Source organism: Chiroxiphia lanceolata, chromosome 6, assembly GCF_009829145.1.
Source record: "Chiroxiphia lanceolata isolate bChiLan1 chromosome 6, bChiLan1.pri, whole genome shotgun sequence".
NCBI lineage: Eukaryota > Metazoa > Chordata > Aves > Passeriformes > Pipridae > Chiroxiphia > Chiroxiphia lanceolata.
In genome coordinates this window covers 25,107,487-25,121,458 of record NC_045642.1, presented here as the reverse complement: position 1 = coordinate 25,121,458, position 13,972 = coordinate 25,107,487, and the positions used below count along the sequence as shown (strand labels likewise).

The 13,972-nt window shown below is 39.9% G+C and overlaps 1 protein-coding gene across 2 annotated transcripts in view; it reads right to left on the bottom strand.

Annotated features, from left to right (window-relative positions):
- Nucleotides 1-13,972, bottom strand: part of AMBRA1 (autophagy and beclin 1 regulator 1) — a 133,498-nt gene that overhangs the window by 93,266 nt on the left and 26,260 nt on the right. For both annotated transcript variants that reach the window (XM_032690564.1, XM_032690565.1), the window contains 2 exons: nucleotides 6,682-6,768; nucleotides 726-908 (listed from right to left, as the gene is read on the bottom strand). In XM_032690564.1, the coding sequence (XP_032546455.1) occupies nucleotides 726-908; nucleotides 6,682-6,768 (270 nt within the window). The remainder of the gene's footprint in view (nucleotides 1-725; nucleotides 909-6,681; nucleotides 6,769-13,972) is intronic.

Below are 13,972 nucleotides of genomic sequence, written 5' to 3'. Positions count from 1 at the left end.
TTTGACACAAGAGGCTTTTTTATCTCCTTATAGGAAACCAAGCCTTAACACAGATTCACAATTACCAATTCTTAAAAAAAACCCCAAACCCACAAACCACCAAAACAAACAAACAAAAACAACCAACCCCCTCAAGGCCCCCAAAGCCACCCAAGCAAACAAACAAACAAAAAAAAGAAAAACCAAACACACCCAAAAAAAACCCAAAAGAAAAAAAATCAAAAAAAACCCCAAAAACAGCAAACCACAAAACAAAACCAAACAAAAAACCCAACCCAATCACAGGAACTTCAGCTAATTTGACAAAGTTATAAAGATAGAGCAAGTAAAAGCAACGGGACATGTCTGACTGTCTTCTGCAGCCTCAGACCAAAGAACTAAGTCCTGCAAAGCTTCTTAGTGGTTCCTGTTCTGTCTCAAGATTTGACAGCTCTAGTAAACTCCTGGTTCCCCATCTGTTCCATGGGAGAAAAAGATTCTCCTTTTCTTTATTTAACCAGTCTTCTAAATCTGGTTGAGATAGCCTGATGTGTTGAAGGTAGCCTACAGCATCCTTAATTTTCATAATAGAAATTACAAGACCTATTTTTAGCAATCACTACTCTAATTATTGATTGACTTAACCTGCCTAAGGCGTCTTTGACTGGTAAACAGGAGGAAATCAGAAAGTATTCCTGTGCTGACCACAGAGTCAAGCAGGAGGGCAAGGCAGCATGCACACTTACTCAAAATCTTCGAATTCCAGATCATTTCCCTCCACAGATGGGCTTGAGTTCTCTGAAGTGGAAGCAGAGGAGGAGGAAGAACGGAGACGGTTTTGCTGATATCGCATAGAGCGTTGTCGAATACTGTCCCTCCGGGAAAGATACTGGATCATCCTCTGAGCATAATATGCAGCAGGAGACAATCTGAGCAAGAGAAAGATATGCAGATACTCATTACACAAGTACAGTATGACAGCCAGTCCTAATTTTCCTTTTGAACTCCAAGTGCCAGGTCAGTAACAGCATATCACAAAATTGACTGCATTTTATTCATGAGTAAGACAGAGTAAATAAAGTAATTTTCCCCTTATACACTACATTCCTATGTGATTCCCTTGTTCTGCAAACAGAAGCACTACTTAGTACCTATAGACAAAAAACTCATCCACAGCACAGGGATATTTGCTTTCAGCATTCCTTGGAGCTCATCGATTCATTTATTACCAGTTCACTCAACTAAGCCCAGCAAGCATTACTTATAAGAACCAAGCCCAGCCACAATGTGAACTCTGCTTACAATGCCAAACAGCAGCAGTGTTCACATAAACATTGTAGGAAGATGGTGTTGTTCTGAGAGTACCTATGGAGTACCATGGAGTATCAAGCAGGAGAAAAAAAAGGTTTAACAGCTTTGTTTAACTACTTGGTAATCTAAACGGCAGGGATAGCAGCAATTTCATCAGATCCACTAGATATATGTTAAGTGGAGCTTCAGAAGCCTCACATCCCACCTGAAAGGAAAACTTTCCTCTGCAAGTAACTCTTAATTCTCTTTCATGCATAACCTAGCCTTTGTTTCCATCAGCTATCATACACCAGTCCTACTCTCTTGATACTAGATTGGTGAAAACACACTCTCTTTTCCTACCCTGCCTATATCCACAGCTCCTTGCATATGCTTTCTGTGACACAGTTACTCAGTGTTAATATCCAGATACCTCAGATACTTGATTTATCATTTTATTAGCCTTATTTGGACTAGACTCGAATTCTAATTTGAGGAGAGAAGGGGAGATGACAACCTTCCAGTGCCCCCGTCTTGGAAGTTAGGTATAAGATGTCTATTCCTTTACCTTCTAGCTCCCTTCTCCTCTCTTCCCATTTCATACATGTGTTTCATTTTGTTCTTTTTTATTCAAGTTACCAGCCTGGTACTTCTCAGAGTCATGAAAATACATTCTCATTTCCTGCAAAGGAGATGCCAAGAGACTGATAATGGAGAGAGTAGCCCTAATTTTAAATCTATAAATAAAAGTCTGAACAACTTTAAACAAAAAATAAAACAAAATACCTCAAATGAACAGTGAATTCTAGGGGATAATCATATACATATACACACTCATTTGCAATCTCAAAGAGAGGTGGCCTGTCTGCCCATCTTCAGAACAGTTTCAAACTAAATTCATTTCACAGTGGACCTCACCTTCAGCCACGAAGACTTTTAAAGATACATTTAACTTTATAATGACTAGTATCACACCGTTTCACTGTGCTACAATATAACCAGTGACAAAAACGCAACTCTGTAATCATCTCTGATAATATGATTGATAGAAGACTTTTTATTTTCTCTTCCTTCCAAAGCTGTGCTGATTCTGTGGAAACATACTGGAAATAAGATTTTGCTTATATATGGATACATTTCACATCCACAACAGCAGGGGCAGCAAATAATCACACCAGATTGATAAAGTGCTCTGCTACTATCCCTAAAATCATATTTCAATGGAAAATTATATTTAATAGCATTTCTGGAGACTGCTCCCTAAAGCAGCACAAAAAAAAGCACACTAATACCTCAAAGGGCAGACTGTATTAATGTTGCTTTCGCTGCAAACACCCATCAAGAACATTCAATCTCTAATTCCACCATACATTCTGGGTAAGTAAGCAAAAGAGAAGGTGGCAAGAAGGAAGGAATTAGAAGTCATGTAGACACAAAGAGAGAGCAACTTCCCCAAGGTAAGGTCCCTGTACCTTACCAGACTGCTATGTTGGTAAAGCAGCAAGTTCAGCAAACAGACTACAGGTACAGGGCTATAAACACCTAAGTCAATAAGCAGAAAAGGGTAAGGGGAACCACACACTCAGTTTGATTTTAATTCCTCCTGAATCTTTTATGCTCTGTTTAATGAGTTAAATCTCTTCATGCTTACATGAAGTAGAAGGCACTGATATACAAACAGAGCACTTCTCTCTACTCCCCATAAGACTTAAATAGGCCAAGTATAAAAAAGCAAGACATTACAGAAGCACACTCATAAATGAGGAGCTGTTCTCTTCTTTGGCCTTTTCCATAAGCCAAAGCCTCTGTGCACACCTAAAAATAAAGTCTACAGCATAATATGTGCACATAGAAAAAGAAAAGCAACAAGCAAACAAGGGAACACTGGAAAACATCAACAGTGATCTCAGCAGTCCAGCAGAGTAACCGCTGAAACTTTCCTTTTTGCTAATATCACACCAAAGGAGAGTTTTACAGAAGGATACGAAGAATGAGTTTTGCAGACATTTAATCTTCTAAAATTATGCAGGACACCAGAAGAAAAAACACTATGATGCTTGTTAGAAGAACATGAAAGGGTAGGCAATAAACACTGGACACAAGGGATGACACGACACCAGATTCAGCTTCCTGACAGCACATGGTATGCATGCTGGATAGACTGTAGAAAGGATTTCCAAACACAACATAAGAAGCTTAAGTCTCATACACAGAGACAAAGGTGTGAGGGATAAAATACTTTCTAGCAACTTAGATTTTTTCTAGAGACACTTCTACCAAACACCTCTGTGATGCTTTATACATGCAGTCTGTGAGCACCTTATTGAGTATTTCTATTAAAAAAAATAATATAGGTGTTCTTTGATGACAGCTTTATTTAATTCCTCTGCAGGTTGTTTTTTGAGGTCAGTACATATGGAAACTGTGCAGAATGACAGAACAACCAAGCTGACGTTAAAAAAGTTCAGCAAGGCCACTGAGAAATACTGCTGCAGTCTACATCAGAATATTCATTCTAAATCCAAGGGAACTTCAAAAAAATGTTCTCCCCCCCTCACTGCTGACCTAGGTTATTCAAATATAGCACCATCACAGACAGTAGATGCAGAAACAAAACTAACACACACACACTCAAAAATAAATTTTTCAGCCCGCACAGTTTAAAAAAAAAAAAGACTCTGTTGGAGACAGCTTAGTCTTAAGGATATATATATATTATTAATATATATTTAAAACACACATACACACATGGACACATATAGATGTTTACTTATAGATACAGATGTATGTTTATTTCACCTTTGTTTCACTTTTCCCCTTTGCTATTTACATCTCAAAGACATAACTTTACATTTCAAACTTACAATCACAGAATCAACTAAGTTGGAAAAGACCTCTGAGATCAAGTCCAACCTAAGACCCAACACCACCTTGCCAACTAGACCATGGCACTAAGTGCCACATCCAGTCTTTTCTTAAACACCTCCAGGGATGGTGACTCCATCACCTCCCTGGGCAGCCCATTCCAATGTCCAGTCACTCTCTCTGTAAAGAACTTCTTCCTAACATCCAACTTAAATCTCCTCTGGTGCAGCTTAAGACTGTGTCCTCTTGTCCTGTCACTGGTTGCCTGAGAAAAGAGACCGATCCCCACCTGGCTACAACCTCCTTTCAGGTATTTGTAGAGAGTGATGAAGTCTCCCCTGAGCCTCCTCTTTCTCCAGGCTAAACAACCCCAGCACGCTCAGCTGCTCCTCATAGGACCTGTGCTATAAAAAAACCACTCAAAATGCAGTAACATTCCTTTTAATCACTTCACAAATTTCTAACAAGTTAAAGGGACAGTTAAAAATATCCTGCTAGCCCTGCACACAGCAAGGTTTATGGAGAAAGACTCAAATCCTACCCCGCTCAAACTTCCAGCTCGTACTGATTATGCATCTATGAATTTCATCCTCTGAAAAGGACAGTGATATTTACTGGAACAAATCAACTCTCTTAGAAGAGGCTGCAACACTGGACTTTTCTTCTGAAGTATCTTATAAACTCAAATCACTATAGTTTCTACCACAGCCTAAACACCACTTGAACTGTCACATGAAGAGCATCGTATTGGTTAGAAGATGGTTTCAAGTAGAAAAAATATTTTTGACAATTCTCCTTATGCTAGGAAATGTCTCAGGCATTGATTCCTTTCCATACGCTTTCTTGAGCTTCATCAAAGCAGACATCTGACAGGAGGGGAAAAAAATTCAGTAACTTAGGCAGGTTGTCCTTTCTTTTTTAAAAGGCAGTTCCCAGGGAGCTAGAATCAATTCTTAAAAAATCTCTGCTCTATCAAGCTGCCTGCTTTGGACTACACATTTCAGAAAAGGAATGGTACACTTCCAGAAATTAGCAGCTCCTGGTATTCATAAACTGACCTGAATGTGGTAATATCTTTTAATTAACATTTGTAAAATACTATTTGCATCTTTCTAAAATCAAAATCAAACCTTCCAAACCAATCTCTTTACCTGTCATTTAATCAACTGCCATTTAGAAGCTTTTACATTTACCAGCATGGTTCAGACGTGCAGTTGCCAAGACCTTCAGCAGTCAATTAAGTTGGTTTCCCAATGACTTTACACATAGGAGCACATTCCACCTTACTTCCATTAATGTTTTGTTTACATCGTTCCTGAGCCTCTGAATTATCTTTACAAACCAACTTTCTTCACGATAAATGGGGAAAAAAAAGCCTAATGTAAGATTTCACCTCTACAAGGCTTTATCTACAGAGATAGTTAGCAAGGAGTTATTTACCAGCTCAAGTTTACCATCTGGCCAGCTTACAACACAGACTTTTATTTCAGAACTTGTACTTAGAGCACAATCGGTATAAAACTGTTGTTAATGATGAAAAAATAATGAGATTAAAAACTACCACTAAAAACCACAAAACAACAAATCTCCTTCAAAAACTTAAGATTTAATTTTCATGCAGTGGTATTCCTGTACTCTCCTTTATGATAAATTCTAGTAGCCTTCAATTCATGCAGCTATGCCAGAGGTTCCCTAAAAGCCTAAATCAGATATATTTTACACTTACTGAATTTTTCTCATTCATAGCTTTGTTAAACTCATCTAAAGAAAGCTTATTTGTCACGATTTATTCTTTGAAAGCTTCCAAAGCTGCTTGCTGTTCATGATTCTATCATTTCTTCTGACACAGTCTGTGGGGCACATAATCCCATCTGTTGCTTTCTTAATACACTAAGTAGAAACTGCAAAGATCATTCCTTTCCATTTTTGATAACTCTGCCACGTTTGCTTTTTCTAGTCCTCTGAAACACTCCCACCTCTTTTGAAGATTAAGCAGCACTACAGGTGTTTCTATGTCTAATGTCAATGATTCATGACTCTTCAGAAATAACTGTCAGTATTTTGTTCTTAGTGAAGTATACATAACCTCCTGGTTATGCTCTCTCTCATACAGGTACATTTATGGAGACAGTTCATTCTTCCAAGCATGCTGTCTGCTCACACCAGCTCCCAACTGCCTTTCCTGAATTCCCCTTTCTCTCCTGAATAGACTATTTGTTTTTTCTTCATTTTTCTTCAAAAGAGATTTTGAATACATTGATATATCTCATTTACTGTTGGGCCTGCTTGTCACCTAGTGTTCTCCATTCCAAATGATTTCAAGAATCCTTATGTGGTTACTTCAATAGTAATTTCTTCCTCTTTTCCTCATTCTCCTCCAGACTTAACAGCATCATCTCACTTACTTTGCACTCTGTCCCCATGGCAAGCCATTAAAGAGGAGATGAACCCAATATGAGAACCATTCTCAGAGGATTCAGTGAGTTATACCAAAGTTATGCTTTGTCTATAAAACTTAAATGCATTTAGACTGCATTTAACTTTTACCTGGCTGGATCTGGGTAGATCGGATGTTCCCGGGATCCTGCTCCATCATAGCGAGATAATGAAATGAGGGAAGACTCCAGCAACCTCCTAGAAAGGAAAAACAAACTATAAAGTCAAAGACCATTCAGGAACATCCCTCCTATTTATGCTCTACTTTCTGAAACCTCTTAAGACTATTTCTATGATTAGTGCAGAGCATTCCGCAACATACTGAACCACTGAACCACTCACTGTTCAGTGGCACAAGTGTTTTCACCACATAGCTATTCAAAGTGTAATATTCTCACTGCGCAGAAGAAAGAACACCTTGTGTAAGGAAGAAGAGTGGTCCCAAATCTGCTTCCAAGTTCCGAGAGAGAGATGCAGATGTCACTTCTCCTTTAGAGACAAGCCATCCAAATTTGTCAGGTCCATAAACATTACCACTGCATTGGCCACCTGTAAAATTCTTACCTACATAAAGGTGGCTACACATGGAATGTGCCATGGAGCATGGAATAAAGAACACACCTTGGCATCTGGACTTTAAGGGCACCACTGGTGTTGATTCACAGTAAGATATTCAATCTTAGCCTTAAGGCTCTGAAAGAGAGGTTTTCAGCTACAAAAAAATGTTCTATTCCTCTGTATTTTTATCAGCCACAGGGAGAGATACCAAATATTCACTCAAGAAGTAAATGTATGCAAATGCAGCAAGAGAGCCTGAATATGTGAAAAGTGAGTCTGAGTCATGAAGGCAGCAGAATCAAAAGTATATAGCAGGAACATGTCGTCCACCCTGGCTTCTACATGCACCTCTATCTAGCTTCTGTCATAAAGCAGAGAACAGCATTGTTTCAAGACTGACTCATGGCCTGTTGCAGCCATTAGATTAACACAAGACAGATGATTTGGGGCAGGTAGAGAAAGTGAAAAAAATCAACTGCCAAAGTTTATAAGACTGCCGAGTTTCCTTTCAAGTCTGCCTCAGAACTGCTAAGTTTTGTTTTCCAATCTGTAACTTAATGAAAACTGTTGAGGTTTGAAAGGAAGAGGTCCAGCACCACATCTGTTCTATTCACACACACACACACACACACACACACACACACACACACACACACAACTGTCAAGAAAGATTTTAATCTCTCAGTCTTAGTCCCACACTCCTAATGCATAGTTAGCATTTGCAGTGCAGCACAGTAAGCATCAATACAGGAAGCAGGAAGAAGCACAGATAAAATCCACACCCAACTTCCCATTTCTAGCCATATAAAGACAGTAGAATTGAAATGAGACGTGTTTTTTTCCAGCAGCAGCCCACCCATCAGGATCTCAAGACAAATTTTCACTGCCTTCCAGCAATTAAAATTGAAGTAAATTTTTTTTTTTTTACATTATAGATCTGGAATGCAGAAAACAGCAAGAAATCATTCCAGTTTTCCAGTTGGAAAGGAGTGTGTCAGCTTAAGAAACTCAGGACTTGCTACAAAGCACTGAGACTCTACAGAAGGCAAGAAATTCTGTCCTCTCTGGCACAATGTTGCTTGGCAACCATTTGTCTTATTCAAGAAGAGTTATTAAATCTCTTAATAAGAAGAGTTATTAAATCTCTTAACTTTGAGATGAATTAATTCCCCAGGTTCCCAAGTCAAAGGCTCTAACCTTCAACACTGATAGATATTGAGAATCCCTTGGCTCCCGAGAAAGTTGTTTTACTTCAATCCTGTCTTACCAAGCCCTCTCTTCTTCTCCAAATATATGTCAATATGCGCATAAGCAGCTAATCCAGAACAAACACTGCTACAGCTTCAAGTATACCTGAAGTCCTGAAACTTATGAGGTATACCTATCACTTGCATCATATATAAACTACTTTAATTCCTTCTGGAGGAAAGGTAGGTAGATTGAAATTAGCAGAAGGGATATCCTACCTACTCAGTCAGCTGGCCCTTTCCAAACCACTGGCTCAGAGCTCAGAGCTCAGAGATTAGGTTACCGCCACTGCAACACCAACACGCTTTTTGAAATCTGCTCTTCAAAGCTGCTTGTGCAGAGTGGTCCAAAACCAGCAGTTTGCAAGCAACCTGGATGTGCCAAGGCTGCCACCCTACTGGAACATCCTGCCTGATCACTGGACTTAGTCATGGAGAAAGAGCTCCCACAGCATGCAGATTCTGGGAGAGCCACAACCCTAGAAACAGCAGCTGCCTCCTGACATGAGCAACCTACACACAATGCAACAGACTTGTTTGATACCATTTCCCTTCAATGCCTAGGGTATTCTGATAACGTGCACACACAAATAATCATCAGACTCATTCCTGTCAAAAGTCTTGGTGCCTGTACACTAAACAGCCCACTCTCTTTTCCAGCCTTTCAGCATCTGTGCACTAAGTGATGCAGTAAAATTGGTGCCACAAGGGAAGATGATCAGTACATGCTGTACAGCCCAGCAGACTCTGTTAGAAAGAAGTCTCCTGGTATTCTCTAGCCATATTTGTCTTCTTGTCTTTGGAAAGGCTGGCAGCTGCCTAAGAAGATCACTGACTTTGAGGGATCGCCTTCAGAAAGCAGCGCCAGAAGCTGTGCTGAAGGAAATCAAAATCTATACCAACCAGAGTACATCACAACGATGCAGAAGCAGAAACGGGACAGACATCATTGTAATTTGCTGTGAGTCTGTCAGAAGACCCTCTGCTTCGCTTGGGAACAGCACTTGGAAAAATCTATAGTTCTTGTCTTAACACCCCAATCCAATCCTTGAAATAAATACTTGAAGAATCTTGCTCTAGCACCTGGCACCTCAGAGGAGAACTGGTATGTATTACTTTAGTAAAACACAAACTAACAGTTGCCTGAGGCACAGGATGGCCAAGTGTCCACGTAAACAGACTTCCTATAGGCTTCAACAGCCCTGTGCAGCCCTGCAACAGCAGCTGCTGCTGCAGGAATCTCTCCTTCACCAGAAGGGCTCCCTAAGACCAGTAGTTACAGGGTTGTTAGGAGCAGGATGACACTGTTAAACACATTCCTCAGAACCCTTTCTGAGGCTGCACAGTCTGAGTTGAATTGTGTCAGCTAAGATGGCCTTTCCAGCAGACAGTTCCGAGCCCGCCAAGACCAAACTCAGCTCCTGCACTACCTCAGACTGAGGCACACAAGCCACATACTAGGGCCACATTCAGATCAGGTGGACAAAGATAATTCAGTTAATAGTAACTGCTAAAAGCTATAGTTGATTTTATGGTTAATTGTCCTGTAACTGTGCCCTCTCAGATCACAGAGCAACAAACCAGGAGATAAATACACACAGTAGGAAAAACTCAAAACAAGGCAACATACAGTCTCATGAGACCCAGATGGACCACCTCTGTACTTAAAGCTCCAGCAAATAACAGTATCTGTACTGAAGCAGCGTACTAAGCACAAATTAAATCTATTATTTAACTAACTCATTCTAGACTGAGCCCTTGTGACCTAAAGTTACAGATCCAAATGCATTTGGTACTGACAAATGGGTTCAATAATAGATACACTGTTATAATTGTCAATAAAGTGTCCCATCTGTGACACTGGTAGAGTAACCTTCTGTCTCCCAGGAAGGCGCAGATAAATATTTTTAAAGTAAGTCATGCTGCCACTCTACCAAGTCTTAGGTGTCACACACAGCTTTCACCACCCAAAGTCCCAGAAGAGACACAGACTGTTTTCAGTAAGCCCAAAGCGTAAGGTAGCCCAATATCATACCACAGTAAATGCTAAGGTTTAGCATTTCTGTTAAGGAGCATAAACATAATCCATGTGTGAATAGAAAACTGCTAGCCACTAAACATCTAAGTTTCCACCAGAGAAGCGTGCAGAGAGAGAACAGAAATGCATATCGCTCGCATCTCCTTTTGAAACATTTCAGTAGACCATGTTGACTCCTGAATCTTTTGTACAGCTTACAGCAACCTCCTCCTCTCTCACATCCTCGATTTTTGCTACCCAGATATATAACAGGCTAACACTAGGCTCTGTGGAAGCAATTGCTCCACTATCTCCGTCTAGACAATATGAAATTGTCACAAATGACATCTAAAGTACAATTAGCAGAGAAACTGCAATTTCCACTCTCCTCCCCCGCTCACCAGGAAAAAAAAAGAAAAAAAATCACATATTATCATCCTCCAGGTTGTCAGTCAATGCTGCAATGATGACGATTAACTCTGCTCACCCTGAGAGATGCTTCTACCCCAGCTTGCTAAAATAGGAGAAGGGGGATTGTAGTTTTTCTGTTGGTTTATTTCTTTTATTAAAAAACTACTATAAGATATAAATTGCCTCTGTTCAGCTGCACTGAGATCTCAGCAGAGTCCTTTTCTGTCTGACATCAGTAGCTATGGAACTGCCGCTCTACACTCATTCTGCTACCCCAGGTCTGTAACAATTGTTAGCAAAGGGGTAAAGGAAGCAAAGTCCAAATTACAGGACACCTCTAGACAAGGGAGAGTGAAAAGATAGTGCAAGCACACAAGACACTATAAGCAAAAAACAGAAATTTCTCAGGAATGAAGCAGATGAATGCCAGAAGCTGCAGCTGGAGGGAGAAAAAGTCATGAAAAAAATCTCCTCAGAGCACACCAGCCATTGGACTACACCCACATTCTCCCCACAGGGGTGAGGAACACCACCAAAGCCTTTTCAGACAGAATGATTCATCTTGGCAGGATTTGAGAAGACAGTCAACTGCAGCAAACTGAACTTTTCAGTAACAGTTTCTAAGGATATGCAATCCCTACACCACATCTTAGATTTGCTGTCAGAGCACATGTAACTGAGGTAGCACTACTCAAAGCCACACTGAGGGAAGGGTTTTCCTCCCCATCCAAAAGGAAGGTATCAACAAACACCACTGAGGTTTAGTTTTCTTAAAACCAAAACGGTGTTCAGTCAGCTACCATCCTCCTAAGCTGCTGCACACCAACAACCAGAGCAAATCAGTAAAACGAAGCATTCTAAGAACGGCAATCACATCCACCCCTCCCAAGAGATCCAACCTTCAGCTATGAACAGACCCTAAAACAGAGTAATTCCTAGTTATCCTTTGAAGCTAAAGTACATTGACAACTCTGGCGGTTTTCTGTGACTTTCCTTCCCCTGTTTTGAATCTTCCCTGAAAAGACTTTTATATTCCCTACTGCCCATTTGGAGGTGAAAATTATCACACTACTTCATATTACATCCCGTTTTCAACCCTCCAGTTTACAGCCAGCATTCAGTTCTCCTGAGCACTCGTCCCTGTGGATGTACTCCTGTGGTTCCTCATAAAAAGGTAAAAACCAGCAACAGTTTAAAACTAGATTCCCTTCAATCATCTTCCTCTCACAGTCAAGCAATGTATAACCTAAAGATAACTAGAAAGCTGAAGCATGAAAACAGTTGAATGTTCTCCAGATGCCCAATAACACCACTCCCCTCCCTCAAATCCTAACTCAATTATTAACTGTTAACAAGCCAAATTAATTCTTGGAGATAAATAATAGCCTCGATAGAACACTAGAAAACTATTTCAACTAAAAATCTCAAAAAATCCAATCCACTGGCTTGGGTATTTTTCCCTCCCCTTTTCTCAAAAGAATAGGAAAAAATTATCTCAGACATCTGTATTGTGTTGCCTACTTTCAAAGAGCAAACTGAAATCACGTAAGCAGAAATCATAATGCATTTTGTTCCACAGCTTCATTTTCCATACAAGTTTTGTAGTTCTTGCCAAACAGAAAAACACTATTGCTATTCACCAGTTTCATACTGAAGCTTAAAATAAAAAAAGCAATCAGTATGCAGTTCTAAAGATTGCCTGAAAAAATGACTTCTAAAATTAAGTTCTTAACATAATCTGCTCTGATACCTCTAAGCTAACATTTCTAGACAGTTTCAGCTTTCACATGGTTATGGTTAGACATATTTAGCCTGGCATCAAGACTGGATTAGACAGGTCAGAAACAGTCAAACAAAAGGATCAAACCTTTCTTAAGATAGTTGTAACTATATACAAGAGACAAATAACCTGAAAATTTCACAACTCATTAAAACGTCAACACTCACTTTTACAGTTCTGAGTTAATTCCTCCATTCCCTTGTTCACATCTGTGCCAAAAACTCATCCTCAATGAGGAACAAGAGTTGATGGCTGCCTTTCTTACAGGTACTCAAACCCTGTTAGGCATCCTTTTCATCATCTTTTGTTTTTAAATTTATTCCACATAATGAGTAACCTTTACAAGAAAACTTCATTTCTTTAGGAAAAGCAAGGATGCAATATGTGATCACAGATATATTTCAAACACAGTCTAGACACGTTCCAAACACGGCCTTTGTAGAGCACTTCAGCCTCTTTGAGGGTAAGAACTCTGAAGGACAACTAGGGACAGAGAAGACATTCTTCCCAGTTAGAGGTACGGAGTTGTCAGAGGAGCAGGTTTGATATAAGGCAGAAGTTATCACCGAAAACAATTTCCCCCCTTCACTGATTCTGGGCAAGAATCCTGTAGAAAACAAGCTGTAAGGATTTCTCAGTCAGAAAATAGACAGTACATAAGGTCTTCAGCCAAGATAGGAAGAAGTACAGAGAAAAAGAACATAATTACATGAAACAAAGAACTGTAGGTAAGAGTTTGAACAGCAGAAATACGCACTGAGATTTGAGTTCTCCTAATCACAAGGTAGGGAGCGAAGTGTCAAGAAGAATATGTTTAACCCTTAAAAGTTTACTTGTTTCAATTTAATTAGAAAGTAATCCCACATGATGAATTATGTTACTGCACCTCTGCTCTTTGACTAGGAACTTCAACTTCCATTTACCACCTGATGCCACAGGAGCTACACAGCAGCACCTTTGGAGCTTATCATAGGGAAGGTGGGTGGCTCTGAAGAAAGTGACAGATTCTTTCAAGAAGCCCCAAGATTGCACTGTTAATCTATTACTTCACCTGCTGAAAAAGGCCACACATCAGAACAAAAGATTAATGAGCATTATGCAGAGGTCCTCATCATACAGCACCCAGGGAATGATTAATGCGTTATTTCAACAGGCAAGAGGAAGCACACATCCATGATAGACATTAAAAGGGTCAAGACCAGCTATAGCAGCATCGATTAGTTTGGCAATAACTCCAACATGAAAAGAACAATGAAAGATCCCCTGCATTTTCATTTTGCAGAAGACAAAGCTTGAGAGGCAGGGAGGGAAGAAGAAATTTAAATCAGGTCAAGCTACTGTATTTGCTATTTTGCTCTACTGTGGCAGTTTCACACCAGTGCTCAGAAC